This window comes from Dreissena polymorpha, chromosome 3 (assembly GCF_020536995.1).
Source record: "Dreissena polymorpha isolate Duluth1 chromosome 3, UMN_Dpol_1.0, whole genome shotgun sequence".
Lineage (NCBI taxonomy): Eukaryota > Metazoa > Mollusca > Bivalvia > Myida > Dreissenidae > Dreissena > Dreissena polymorpha.
Window position 1 is genome coordinate 53907563 of NC_068357.1, and position 15350 is coordinate 53922912.

Below are 15350 nucleotides of genomic sequence, written 5' to 3' on the forward strand. Positions count from 1 at the left end.
TATTGAAAACACTTTCATTCTCAAGTTAAAAACACTTTCATTCTCTTATTGAAAACATTTTCATTCTCATATTGAAAACACTTTCATTCTCATATTGAAAACACGTTCATTCTCAAGTTAAAACACTTTCATTCTCATATCTAAAACACTTTCATTCACATATTGAAAACACTTTCATTCTCATATTTAAAACACTTTCATTCTCTTATTGAAATCACTTTCATTCTCTTATTGAAAACACTTTCATTCTCTTATTGAAAACACTTTCATTTTCAATTAAAATTAATTTTAAACAAGCAAAAAACGCCACACCATTTTCCCAATATGTTGTCAAAACAAAGCTCATTCTCAATATGGTGGAAAAACACTGTTCAGGTCACACAGACTTAACTCTTTCAGTGCTGGAACCGAATTTTTAAGGCCTTTGCAAACCGTTTGGATCCAGATGAGACGCCACAGAACGTGGCGTCTCATCAAGATCCAAACTGTTTGTTATTCTGATAGTATTCTTTGAAAAAAATCGAAGAAAATGCTAATTTTAGAAATTTAGCAGACGAAAAATTTCCCAGCATGCAAAGGGTTAATCATTTAAATTGTTTTAGAAACTTGTTGATAATGTATGCAGCACTTTACTGCAACTGTTCACTTGCTCAGTGCTGGTAAACCCTTACAGTTTGCCTGATTTGGGTAATGAGAAGTTAAACATTCTGGTATTTAATGCATTATTAAATTTTTTGTTAAACTACAGTTACTGTTGAATTATGATTGTTTTTCCCAAAATTCTGCAGTTGAAAAAAACTGTAAAAAGGGTTACATGTATATCATACATGGTACTCTGCTATTTATATTAAATTTATAAATTTGTCAGTTTATATTTTAAATTAATTGTTTCTGTGTTTTGTTAATTAATGTTGATCTATTTTTAGCCATGAAAATCTCTAGATCTTATGTATTATAGATTAATTGTAAGAAACATTTTTCAATTTTTTTGCCCCCAGTAGGGTGGTATATAGCAGTTGAACTGTCCGTCAGTCAGTGTCTGTCCGTCCGTCCGAAAAAAACTTTAACGTTGGCCATAACTTTTGCATTATTGAAGATAGAAACTTGATATTTGGCATGCATGTGCATCTCACAGAGCTGCACATTTTGAGTGGTGAAAGGTAAAGGTCAAGGTCATCCTTCAAGGTCAAATGTCTAATATATGGCGTCTGTCCGTCCGTCCAAAAACTTTAACATTGGCCATAGCTTTTTCACTATTGAAGATAGCAACTTGATATTTGGCATGCATGTGTATCTCATGGAGCTGAACATTTTGAGTGGTGAAAGGTCAAGGTCATCCTTCAAGGTAAAATATATGGCGTCTGTCCGTAAAAAAACTTTAACATTGGCCATAACTTTTTCAATATTGAAGATAGCAACTACATATTTGGCATGCATGTGCATCTCACAGAGCTGCACATTTTTAATGGTGAACGGTGAAGGTCAATGTCATCCTTTAAGGTCAAATGTCAAATATATGGCGTCTGTCCGTCCGTCCAAAAACTTTAACATTGGCCATAACGTTTTCACTATTGAAGATAGCAACTTGATATTTGGCATGCATGTGTATCTCATGGAGCTGAACATTTTGAGTGGTGAAAGGTGAAGGTCAAGGTCATTCTTCAAGGTTAAATGTCAAATATATGGCGTCTGTCCGTCTGAAAACTTTAATATTGGCCATAACTTTTTCAATATTGAAGATAACAACTTGATATTTGACATGCATGTGTATCTCATGAAGCTGCACATTTTGAGTGGTGGAAGTTCAAGGTCAAGGTAATTCTTCAAGGTTAAGGTCATCCTTCAAGGTCAAAGGTAAAAAAAAAATCAAAGTGGCGTTCTCATGAAGCTGCACATTGTGAGTGGTGGAAGTTCAAGGTCATGCTTCAAGGTCAACAACAAAAAAAATTCAAAGCAGCGTTCTCATGAAGCTGCACATTGTGAGTGGTGGAAGTTCAAGATCAAGGTCATCCTTCAAGGTCAAGGTCATCCTTCAAGGTCAAAGGTAAAAAAAATATATTTCAAAGCGGCGTTCTCATGAAGGTGCACATTGTGAGTGGTGGAAGTTCAAGGTCAAGGTCATCCTACAAGGTCAAGGTCATCCTTCAAGGTCAAAGGTCAACACATTTTATTTTTTTCAAAGCGGCGTTCTCATGAAGCTGAACATTGTGAGTGGTGGAAGTTCAAGGTCAAGGTCATCCTTCAAAGTCAAGGTCATCCTTCAAGGTCAAAGGTCCAAAAAAAAACACTTCAAAGCGGCGATCTCATGAAGCTGCCCATTGTGAGTGGTGGAAGTTCAAGGTCAAGGTCATCCTTCAAGGTCAAGGGTATCCTTCAAGGTCAAAAAAGGTAAAAAAATAAAATAATTCAAAGCGGCATTCTCATAAAGCTGCACATTGTGAGTTGTGGAAGTTCAAGATCAAGGTCATTTTCAAGGTCAAAGGTAAAAAAAAAAAAATTCAAAGTGGCGTTCTCATGAAGCTGCACATTTTGAGTGGTGGAAGTTCAAGGTCAAGGTAATCCGTCAAGGTCAAAGGTAAAAAAAATGTTTATTTTTTTATTTCAAAGCGGCCTTAGGGGGCATTGTGTTTCTGACGAACACATCTCTTGTTTCTTTCACCAGTAGTTTCTATTACATGTATATTTATTCATTTAATTTCATGTATACGCAAGTTTGGTGCTTCCAGATCTTGTGGCCTTGTAAGACAATGGCTGAGTAAAGGTGAAATATCTAAGTTGTCTGCATAATAAATAATGTTTCCCTGAATATTGGAAGGACCCCCTTTTTGTTGCCTAAAACCCAACTTCAAAATTGTATGCTAACATGTGTAGCCCATATCCAGTCTCTGATTTAAAGTCCTAAATGTTTTGATAGCAATTTTTATATTTCTTTTACCAGAGCTTTCATGGAATTTTTATAGTGAAAGGATCAGGGTTATATCTGTAAAAAAAATGTCTGCAGGTCATTCTGGTATTTGGGGCTTGAAGAAGAACTTTGCGTTGCTGGAGCTTCTTGAGAAACTCCAGTTCTCTCCACAGACCTGTACTCGTCCCTCTAGCTTCAACGAGGAATCCCTTGCCAAGGAAAAACAGGTACATTCTAGCCCAGTTCTGGGAATACTGGGATTAATGCATGTGCGTAAAGTATCATCTCAGATCAGGCTAATCAGGGACAACACTTTCTGTCTTATACTGGAGTTTTTTTTTAGAAGAGACTTCCTTTAAACGATGAATACCTTAAAAGTGGAAATTATCATCTCTGATTAGCCTGTGTGGAATGCACAGTCTAAACTGCGATGACAATTTACGCTTATCCAATAAGCCCAGTTTTCCTAGGTAAAGTGTCTTCCCATACTAGCCTGTGTCTTCCCATACTAGCCTGTGTCTTCCCATACTAGCCTGTGTCTTCCCATACTAGCCTGTGTCTTCCCATACTAGCCTGTGTCTTCCCATACTAGCCTGTGTCTTCCCATACTAGCCTGTGTCTTGCCATACTAGCCTGTGTCTTCCCATACTAGCCTGTGTCTTCCCATACTAGCCTGTGCAGTCTGCTCAGGCTAATAAGGGCAACACTTTTCCACTTTAATGGTATTTTGTTTCTTAAAAATAACATTTAACATTTACATTTTCAACAACTACTATCTGTGAATAAGACAACACTGTATCCTTTCCAATTAATTAAAGTAACCACGTACTAGTGTTGTTTGATTTCAGTTTGCCATACCATGTGATGAGTCGGAGGACCACACAGCCGTCGTGTACTGCATCACCTGCGAGACACACCTGTGCCTTGACTGCTCGGACACCATCCACAACACGCGCACGCTGAACAAACACCGCCGGGTACCAATCTCGGAGAAGCCCAGGGAGAACCCGAAATGTTCTTACCACCCGATGCACTTTGTGGAATTTGCGTGCACTGAGGAGGATTGCAAGACCAACCCACTGATGTGCTATATCTGCAAGGACTATGGAAGGCATGTCAACCACAAGGTATTGTGTTTTAACATAAAGATACCATTTAAGCAGAAAGTGTTGTCACTGATAAGCCTTTGCATACTGCACAGGAAACTCTGGGACGACACTTTGCATACTGCACAGGCAAATCTGGGACGACACTTTGACCACTTATGTTCTGTATTTGCAAGGACTAAGGAGGCATGTTAATCACAAGGAGTCATTTGTGACAAGACTTTTATGCCATAAAATGAGGCTTGTGCTGGGAAAAGTGGGTTAAATGCATGTGCTGTAACAAGTTAATTGTTACAAAACTCTAGTCATTACTCAAAACATCTAATAATTTCTAAATAATATCTTATATTGTATTTTAACTTAGTAATTGTTAAATGAATAGTGTTATGCTTAAAAAGCACATGCAATATTATTGTTACTATAAAAAAAATAAAAATATATTAAGCATGTGAATATATTCAAGTTACTAATACAATTAACATAATTACTTTTAATTTCTTCTAAATAAAAAATGAATAATTGTTTATTTTGAATCGTTTAATTCCATTTCAATTTGATCATAATTAATCTTACAAACCCTAAACGTTTAAGAAAATTATTTATTTTTAGACTTAAGTCAAAGAATTGATTGGTGAATTCAGGCCCTGGTAAATTTTCAGCACACCTTATTGGAGACGGAGGCGGAGAAGCTTCGCACCTCGATCCACAACGCCATGGGCCACGTGAGGGGGTTTGGGGAGGAGGTGAGCGATGCCATACGCAAGATCAGCTCCACCATTCAACACATGGAGGGGGGCTATACGGTGGTACAGAACAACGATAACAGCAGCGCAACCCATCAGGTATGGTTAACTTTGAGGGAATAATACTGATCAGTGATTTGTTTGTTAATGTGTTTATTAATTTGAAATAAACCTAGTACTGAGAAAACTAGGCTTAATGCATATGCATTAAGTATTTCCCGGTGTCACAGGACATTTTTCCCCCCTTGAACACGGAAAAAATGGACTAGTCCAATCCTACCCCCCCCTAGTCCAATTCTTCTTCCCCCCCCCTCCCCCCCCCCGATTTTTCATTTAATCTATCTTTCCGTCTACACCTTTCGGCCAGTTTTTCCCCCCTGGCCAGCTTTTCCCCCCTTACCTTGTAAAAGTAGTTTTAACAACAGAATTTGATTGAGAGTTGCTAAAACTTCCTCTACTCCCTTATCTTTTATTTTAATTATCTTTTACTTTTATTATTCACCTTTTGGCCAGCTTTTCCCCCCTGGCCAGTTACCCCCCCCCCCCCTACCTTGTAAAAGTAGTTTTAACAACAGAATTTGATAGAGAGTTGCTAAAACTACCTCTATCCCCTTATCTTTTATTTTACTTCTGTTTTACATTTATTCTTCACTTTTCGTCTATTTTTTCCCCCCTACCCAGTTTCCCCCCCCCATACCATGTAAATGTAGTTTTAGCAACAGAACTTGATTGAGAGTTGCTTAAACTGCCTCCACCCCCTTATTGTTTATTTTACTTCTCTTTTGCATTTATTTTTTAAATGTTCGGCCATTTTTTCCCCTACTGTTACAACAGAATGTGATTGATAGTTGCTAAAACTGCCTCCACACTCTTATCTTTTATTTTACTTAACTTTTACATATATTATGCCCTCCTTCGAAGAAGAGGTGGTATATTGCTTTGCACATGTCGGTCAGTCGGTCTGTCGGTCCGTCCACCAGGTGGTTTCCAGATGATAACTCAAGAACGCTTTGGCCTAGGTACATTGATCACTGTTCGGCCAGTTTTTTCCCCTCTGGCCAGTTTTTCCCCCCTACCATGGAATAACAGAATTTGATTGAGAGTTGCTAAAACTGCCTCCACCCCCTTATCTTTTATTTTACTTATCTTTTACATTGATTCTTCACTTTTCAGCCAAGAGTCATGTTGCCATTTATTCTTTAAGTAGGGGGGAAAAATTGGCAGAGGGGAGAATAAATTACAGAGTCATGTTAAAATTAATTTTTAAGTATGGGGGAGGGCATTGGATGAAGGGAGAAAAAATGGCAGAGAGTCGTGTTGCCATAAATTCCTTAGTAGGGGGGGGGGGGTAAATTGGCTGAGGGGAGAATAAATGGCCAAGAGTCATGTTTCAATCAATTCTTTAAGTAGGGGGGAAAATTGGCCAAGGGTAGAAAAAATGGCAGAGAGTCATTTTGCAATAAATTCTTAAGAAGGGAGGGGGGAAAGATTGGCTGAGGGGTGAAAACATGGCAGAGGGACATGTTGCAATTAATTCTTTAAGTAGGGGGGAAATTTGGCCAAGGGGGAGATTGGCCTGGGCCATCTTTTCCGGGGAAAAATCGCCTGGGGAAAAAATGGACCGCTACACCGGAATAACCTGCACAGTTTGCAGGGACAATACTTTCAGCACTCACTGGATTTTCATATAGATGTGACCTCCTGTAAACTATGTATTCTGTACAAGTAGAGAGTGTTGTCCCTGATAAGCCTTGTGGACTGCACAGGCTAATATGGGACACTACTTGACACACATGCATAAAGCCAATAATCTATGGTTGACAAAGATCTTCAACATTTGTGTAATAATGTTAAAGCAGTCCAGAAATATGATTTTGAAGTATGAACAATATTGCAGGAAGCAACTTATTTTAATGCTTATAGTCACTTTAATTTGATGCATGAATAATTGTTTGAGGATTTATGAAGTTTATTTTTTGTACATAACAACTGACAGTTTCTCTGGAGTAAATCAGCCATTCCTCATTAACCAGGAACAATTATCTAGAGGCTTACATATTTTGTATATCTGTTGTTGTTCTTGTGTTTTCAAGAAAATTAAATTTTATTTAAATATAAGTGTTGCTTTATTGTAACATCACAGATTTGTTAAGTGTGCAGTGGTTGATAACTGTGATACAGTGGACAAAGCCTGACCAGGCAATTATTATATCTTATATTAAATGCCTATACCTCATCATGAGCCACGTTGGCTTGATATGGCATAAAATACTTGTTGCATAATTAATTCTAAACATATAATTTAAGCTGTTTCTCCAGGTTTTCAAATGTATATCAGTCAAAGTATGGTACACTCACTACTTATATGTCTTACATTACATACCGGTATAAATATTAGATTAAAAATTTGGATTACTTGCAGGCTGTTCTGGTTTTATGCTGGTTGCACAAGCCATTTTCACTTTGCTTCTTATGGTGGAAAGGGTTAATATGTACAAATGTAAACTACTTGTACTGATATTAAAGGTTCCTGGAACCATAGAAGAAGCTCGCATGAAAGTTCGGAACTATTTCCACGAGCTCAGAGAGACTCTCAATCGTCAGGAGGTGGTCGCCTTGACAACTGTGGACACTCACATTCGTGAGAAGCTGTGCATGCTACAACAACAACAGGAAGACATGGCCATGCTGCTGTCCCAGATATCGGCTGTGTGTCACCAGTGTGAGACAACCCTACAGAGTGTGAGTAGCTGCAGACTGTGTTTTCTATTGATCTTGTGTGAGTAGTTGCAGACTGTGTTTTCTATTGATCTTTGAGTAGTTGCAGACTGTGTTTTCTATTGATCTTGTGTGAGTAGTTGCAGACTGTGTTTTCTATTGATCTTTGAGTAGTTGCAGACTGTGTTTTCTATTGATCTTTGAGTAGTTGCAGACTGTGTTTTCTATTGATCTTGTGTGAGTAGTTGCAGACTGTGTTTTCTATTGATCTTTGAGTAGTTGCAGACTGTGTTTTCTATTGATCTTTGAGTAGTTGCAGACTGTGTTTTCTATTGATCTTGTGTGAGTAGTTGCAGACTGTGTTTTCTATTGATCTTTGAGTAGTTGCAGACTGTGTTTTCTATTGATCTTTGAGTAGTTGCAGACTGTGTTTTCTATTGATCTTTTACTTCTCAGATTAAAGACCTTTCTTACTATTTCCAAGTTTTAAAGGTTTCATTTCCAACCCTTAGATACTGATGAGCAGCAAACATCATAAAACCTGAACAGACTGCGAGTTATGCACAGGCTGTTCTGGTTTTATGCTGTTTGCACATAGCCATTTTCACTTTGCTTTTGAGTGGGAAGGGGTGAATGTAGGGTTGGGAATGAATAACCAAATATTCGAACATTGGCCAAATATTCTAATTTTAAAATTCTGATTTGAATATTTGATTTTTCGTTGAAGAATCTTAAAAACATTTTGGTTAAGTGTTACATGTATCATACATCATTTGGATAACAGCTGCCATCAATTAACTAGTTGATGATTGACACACAGGAGGTACCTGCTGAGGCAGTTTGCAAGATAATTAATACACGGTGTTTTATCTATTGTCCAACTCAATTTGCGTGCTATTCACAGTTCAGCAGACAGCGTCACGAGGCAAACCGAGTTGCGTCCCCTTCAAATGGCCAATCACTTTGATTGCTATATCAATATTTTAAATCCATGATTATCTAATCATAATTTTGTTACTAAAATATTAACCAATGCAAATTGTTTGCAATAAGTATTCGACAAACATGATTATTTTTAAGTTTTAAAGTGCAAAAAAGACGGATTTTTACGTTGTAACCACCAGATATATTCTAATTGGCATATATAAAATTAAATCTATAGCCAAGTTAGCAAGTAATTTAATATTTTTAAAACGGTACCGCTTTTAAAACCGAAAGTAGGATTTTAGACGTTAACGTACATTTCGACAAACGCGATTATTTTTAAGTTTTAAAGTGCAAAAAAGATGGATTTCTACCTTGTTACCACTAGATTTATGTTTATTTGCAGAGATAAAATATTTTTCTTATTAATACTTAAATTTACATACGCCAAATGAGTTGTGTGGCTTTAAGACAAAGGAAACAATCAAGATAGTATAATATTGAAATAAATGACGATTAATGTCATGTGTTTACTGGAAATATCTTTTACCTTATGAACATAAAATGTATTAAGTGACAAATGATGGACATAATGATCAATATCTTTAAAAAAAAAAAAGAAACCTCTTTAAGGTGGATGCTGCCATAATATTACCCAGCTTGTCAAAAGTATATAGTTTTTATACTAAACTTTGTAGTTGTTGTATACAGTGAAACTAAGGTGACTTTGTTACTGTTGTTTAGGATGACACCAAGGTTCTATTGGCAAAACAGGAGGTAGGCACTCTACTGGATACGGTTCAGAAACAACAACAACAGTTCTCCGACCTTCAGGAGCACATCAACCTTGAACCCCTCATCCCGATCACATTCACAAAGGTATATTGAAGCCCGGTTGCGGGAATCCTGGGCTAAGAGCATGTTTGTAAAGTGTCGTCCCAGTCTAAACAGGCTAATCAGGGACAGCACTTGCCGCTTAAACTGGATTTTTGTTGAGAAGAGAAAATCATTCCTTCAAAGTGGAAAGTGTTGTCTCAGATATGACTGTGTGGACTGCAGAGGCTGATCTGTGACAAAACTGTACACACATGCATTAAGTCCAGTGTTCCACGAACAAGGCTCATTGTGTGTGTGTTTGTGTTAGTGATGTATTTGATTGTTATCAAGTTGATATATCCCACCTCCTACAAAAATGACCTAATCTGATTGGCTTAGAGCGGTCACATGACCATGGTGTATTTTCCATACACCCTGAGTAATTTCCATACTACCCGATTAATCGAGTAGTCAGTTGAGATATAATCGTTACACAGTAAGTAAATGATGGTGTATGTGATATACACCCTCAGTACTTTTATACCATACTTGAGCTTTGCTCTCTTATGTTATGACTTTACTTAGGGTGTATATCCCATACACCATCAGTTACTAGCAGTGTAACTAATAATTATGGTTATTGCCCCCCAAAGCCAAAATAATTGATTTACGGGGGATTGTGCAAGCTTACGTGAGCTTTGTACAAGGAAAATTAGGTTTAGTGCATGTGCATAAAGTGTCGTCCCAGATTTGCCTATGCAGTCAGGACAGGCTAGTTAGGCAAGACACTTTCGCCTTTATGGGACTATACGTTTAAAGGGAGTCTCCATTAAATGAAAATGCAGGTTAGCCAGAAAGTATCAATCCAGATTAGCCTGTGTAGACTGCACAGGCTTATCTGGGATGACCATTTAAGCACGTGCATTAAGCTCAGTTTTCCCATGCAAGTAAATTAGAAAAAATAATTCTTAGCTTGTTTAGTTTCCTTGTTTATTTTCAGGACAATCGTGTTCATATCGGGCCAAAGATTGAGATGAGAGTGGTCATCCTTGGTCTCGACGGGTCGGGGAAAACCAGTCTGCTCTTTAAGATGAAGAATAACGAGTTCATAACAACCATTCCTACTATAGGTATTTATTGCTGCACATATCATTGATTTTCCCTTCACATTGATTATTCTTTCCTAAAGTAATGAATAAATGGTGCAATGAAAGCAAACAATAAAATATTTAGTTAATGTTTATTTAATCTGTTAATTTCTAGCACATTTCTATAACACAATATTTATAGGACAATAGTTTGTATCATAAGCCCTTGAACAATATTGCGTTTTGTGTTTTTCAGGTTTCAATGTGGAAACAGTAGAATATAAGAATGTGAAATTGACAATATGGGATGTAGGAGGCCAACACAAAATACGACCGCTTTGGAAACATTACTACTTCAACACTCAAGGTAAATATATGCATAAAGGTTGCTTTAGCACTTGTTCAACTTGTTAAAATATGGCTATTTATTACGAGTTATAGTGTGTGATTTCAAAAAATGGAGATACATACCCTATAAGGGGCTTCTAAATGACCTGAGAAGATAAAAGGAGCGTGAAAGTTTAGGTGGGACATGTATAAGAGCTAGAAAGTGTTTGGTTCAATTCTTTTAGTGCGGCATTTTGAAGAATAGGCAAGATGTTCTACTCTCCCAGCATCAATGTCTGTGCTAGATTAAAATTGTGTCATGTTCTGAGAAAACTGGGCTTCATGCATGTGCGTAAAGTGTTGTCCCAGATTAGCCTGTGCAGTCTGCACAGGCTAATCAGGGACAACACTTTCCGCTTTTATTGCATTTTTAGTTTCAAGGAAGTCCCTCCTTACAGAAAATCAAAATTTAGGGGGAAAGTTTCGTCCCTGATTAGCCTGTGCAGACTGCACAGGCTTATATGGGATGACACTTTACACACATGCATTAAGCCCAGTTTTCTCAGATTGCGACTCAATTCTTTGGCAAGCTAGTTTCTACGGAATGGTTTGAGGTGTAACTTGAGTTGCAATGCTATGAGGTTTAATTTTATTTGCACTTATATGTATCATGAATATTTGTGGGCCAAGTGTGAGGTTGAGCATTCTAAAACTGGTTTAAAAGTGCTTAGCATTGACTGTTACAAGGAGGTGTCCCAAGCTTTATTCTACTATGTGTGTATGTTGTGCGTATTGTGCCATACTGTTTTGGCAATTGGTCACTTGCCATAAATAAAGGACCACAAACATGTGTATACTAGGAATGCAATACTGCTGGAGCAACTGGATATTCACTTCTTTATATTGAGGGATTTCATTTAAACTTTAAACATCTTTATTTATAATTATTTGAAATTTGGTAGTTGTTTGCTTGCAGCTGTGATATTTGTGATAGACAGCCACCACAAGGACAGACTCAAGGAGGCGCACAATGCCCTGGTCAAGCTTGTACAGGAGAAAGAGTTAAAGGATGCCTCCTTGCTCATCTTTGCCAATAAACAGGTCAGTGGGGCTCCATTGGTCATTGTCGGCTCAGGTATACTTAAGAGTACCGTTACCCGGGGTATGGAAAATATACAATGGAGTATGGCCGATTGCCTCTATTAACCGTAATTTTTGTACCCATGGTACATTGTAGTACATTTTGTATACTTAAGAGTACCCTGGTTACTTGTTAGTAGTACCTGAGCCTACAAACAACCAATTGAGCATCAGTAGTTATAGGGTGAGCATTCAAGGATGGAAAAATTATCTTTGTTTTGCATGAAAGTTCACAAATACACAGTTATAACCCTTAGTTTATGGGAATAAAATCATTTTTTTAGTGTGTTAAAAAGGCTCAAAATTTCACTTTTATGATTATTTAGTCACAAAACAAGCAAATTATAGTCCAGATCAGGTAAGAACTATCAGAGCTATGGCTGGTTATGTTAAAGTTTTAATGAAAAGTTCAAGCTCTGTACTTGTTTAAAATTTATGATAAGGAAACACCATTGCCTCATCATTTTTAATTTTAAAGCACATTTAGGCCTGTGCTGGGTAACGTGGGTTAAATGCATTGCATAAAGTGTTTTCCAAGATAAGCCTGTGTAATCTACACTTTCTGCTTTTATGGTATTTTTCCTTTAAAGGACGTATCTTTAAATGAAAATCAAATCTAGACGAAAAAGTGGCGTCATTGATCAGCACAGGCTAATCTGGAACAACATGTTACCCACGTGCATTTTTACAGTTTTCTCATTGTTTTCAGGACCTTCAGCCGTGTTTGTCCCTAGAGGAGCTGACGGAGCAGTTTGGCCTGTTCAAGCTCTGCTGTAACCGCAGTTGGCATATACAGGCGTGTGACGCCAACACTGGCATGGGCCTGCAGGAGGGCCTGGAGTGGCTCTCCAGGCAGATTGTGGCCGCAGGAGCACCAGACTTGCCATGAAACAGGGCTGGAGTGGCTCTCCAGGCAGATTGTGGCCGCAGGAGCACCAGACTTGCCGTTAAACAGAGCTGGAGTGGCTCTCCAGGCAGATTGTGGCCGCAGGAGCACCAGACTTGCCGTGAAATATTAGCACAGTTGAGAAGCGGTCTGGAAAAACTGGGCTTAATTCATGTGCCTAAAGTGTCATCTTTTATTAGCCTGTGCAGACAAACTTTCTGTCTAAACTGGATTTTTGTTAAGGAGAAACTTCCTTGATAGAAAATTCCATGAAAGTGGAAATTGCCATCTCTAATTAGCCTATGCAGACTGGGCAGATTATTCTGGGAAAACACTTTATGCACATTTATTTAGCCCAGTTTTCACAAACGCTTCTGAATTATTCAAATGTTGATTTCAAGTGAGCCCCATTGTGATCTAAAAATATGTCAAACATTTAACAGAGACACTGATTTGCCATGAAACTAGGAGATCCTGTCAACAAAAGGACTGGAGTTGCTCCCATTGTAGGTTAGTAAGGTAGTAGCTGCATTGGGCTTTAGATTTTCCTTTCAAAACAGGTCATTACCCAGCTAGATGAGATCAGTTATAACCCAGATTTTCCATGAAAATGGATCATTCTTATAATGAGACTTAGATTTACCATGAAAATAGGACAATGAAAGGAACTGAAACCCGGAATCCATATTAATATCATGAAAAAAGATCATTTATTGAACATATGCACTCATTTTCCATGAAAATAGGAATATATGTTGAATATAGCAGGATAGAAGTCCTGGTGCTCCAGAATTGCCTTACAAAATTACAAAATTATCCCCCACCATATGCGCAGGGATATTGTTTTGGTGTTGTCCGCCCGTCCGTCTTTCCGTCCGTCCGGAGCCATATCTTGGAAGTGCTTTGGTGGATTTCATTGAAACTTGGTATGAGTACATATATGGATAAAAGGATGATGCACTCCAAATGGCATTGTACATCATCTGTTAATAACGGAGTTATGGCCCCTTGTATCTTAAAAAAATGCTTTTTTGAGTGTCAAATATAACACTTGCGTGTCCAGAAGCATATTGGCAGGGGATATCAATTCAACGAATTTGCTTGTTCATCTGATGAATTAAGACCCTAGTTTTCCTTGACATATGTGTTTGTATAATGTTTCAGACGCTAGTCTGTTATGGGTTCATTAACGCATTTCCTTCTCAAAAGTTGCCATTTTCCTGCAATGTGCTTTTGGGTGGTCTAGGTGTAACAAATAGTTCAGATGAATGTAGTTTAGAATAATTATATGGATTGAAATTGAATGGTGCATCCTCCGAGCAGAGTTTTAACTAGAATCAGCATAGCTGGATCAAATCACTGCCGTAATTATCAACCATGTGATGATAGCCGAACCACATGGTGCAATAATTTTTCCTGTGTTATTATAAATTTTATTAATTAAGGTAAAAAAAAATTATTATGAACCTTAAGTAACGGTAATACACTATTTAAAAAAAATAAAAAAATGATACTACTTTTCATAACATTCTCTTGTGATCACAGAGATTGTTCGTGAGAGCATGGAATGACAACTCTTCATGGAGATTGTGTTTGTTGTAGGCAGATCATTTGTATGGACCAGTTGCTTTTTTTTGTTGCCATTATTTATTGCAACTTTGGCACACCAATTGCTGTGATTTTTTAAATGTTGACTGTTGTTTGATTGTTGGTGTACAAGACTTGATAATGAATGTATGCTCATCATACTGTTGCAACCTTATGTTGCAGAATATTTTAATATGTTATAAATTGTTACACCATCAATGTTTGTGAACCATCACAAATAGTTAGAATATTATACTTTTGTGAAAGGATTATGTATTAATCATGAAGAGAACAATTAAAAAATATATGAGTGTCAGAAGAAAATTGTTTGCCGTTATTGAATAAATGTTAGCCACGCTGTGTGAAAAACATGTTAGTGAAGTGTTGTCCACAAGCAGACTTCACAGGCTAATCAGGGACGACACTTTCTGCCTACAGGAGAATTGGATTTGCATTTAGAAGATACTTTTTTAACAATATTTCCATAAAAATGGAAAGAACTGTCCTTGATTAGCCTGCGAAAAAAGCAGAGGCTAATCTGGAACAACACTTTACATTACATTAACCCTTTCCCTCTAAGAAGCAAAGTGAAAATGGCTATGTGCAAACCGGCAGTCTGTTCAGGTTTTATGCAGTTTGCTGCTAACCAGTATCTAAGGGTTGGAATGAAGCCTTAAAAACTCGAATCAAGTAATAAAGGTCTTAAATTAAATTCAACTTTCTAAGAGACTACACATGCGTTAAAATACTATCTAAGTGGTAAAGGGTAAATAATGTTTTTCACAGAGCGTCACTAATATGTGTGTGTCAGTAAAGGCTTATTGTCAAGAATGTCATAAATTTTAGTCAATAATTGTTTTATATGATTTTTGGTGCATATTGAAAAAATGTTCTTGTTTTTGTTGGTTTATTTCTAAAATCCAAGTGTTGATGAAATGATTACAAATATAATACACTTGTGTATTCCCAATTAAACTCTTTGTTGTATTTCATGGCATAAATAAATAAAAATATACTTTTAGATAGGTCTATGAGTATAGCAAAATATATTTGAAATCTTAGTGCTTTTGAAGAGGAATAATAGCACGCTAAGCATACTTTTAAGATCTA

The 15350-nt window shown here is 37.2% G+C and overlaps 1 protein-coding gene across 2 annotated transcripts in view; it reads left to right on the forward strand.

Moving 5' to 3' along the window:
- Positions 1-15261, forward strand: part of LOC127874189 (E3 ubiquitin-protein ligase TRIM23-like) — a 43122-nt gene extending 27861 nt beyond the window's left edge. For both annotated transcript variants that reach the window (XM_052418396.1, XM_052418397.1), the window contains exons 3-11: positions 3002-3132; positions 3754-4032; positions 4671-4853; positions 7281-7496; positions 9141-9275; positions 10213-10342; positions 10557-10667; positions 11604-11728; positions 12477-15261. In XM_052418396.1, coding sequence (XP_052274356.1) covers positions 3002-3132; positions 3754-4032; positions 4671-4853; positions 7281-7496; positions 9141-9275; positions 10213-10342; positions 10557-10667; positions 11604-11728; positions 12477-12656 — 1490 coding nt within the window. In that variant the 3' untranslated portion in view covers positions 12657-15261. The remainder of the gene's footprint in view (positions 1-3001; positions 3133-3753; positions 4033-4670; positions 4854-7280; positions 7497-9140; positions 9276-10212; positions 10343-10556; positions 10668-11603; positions 11729-12476) is intronic.
- The last annotated feature ends 89 nt before the right edge of the window (positions 15262-15350 follow it).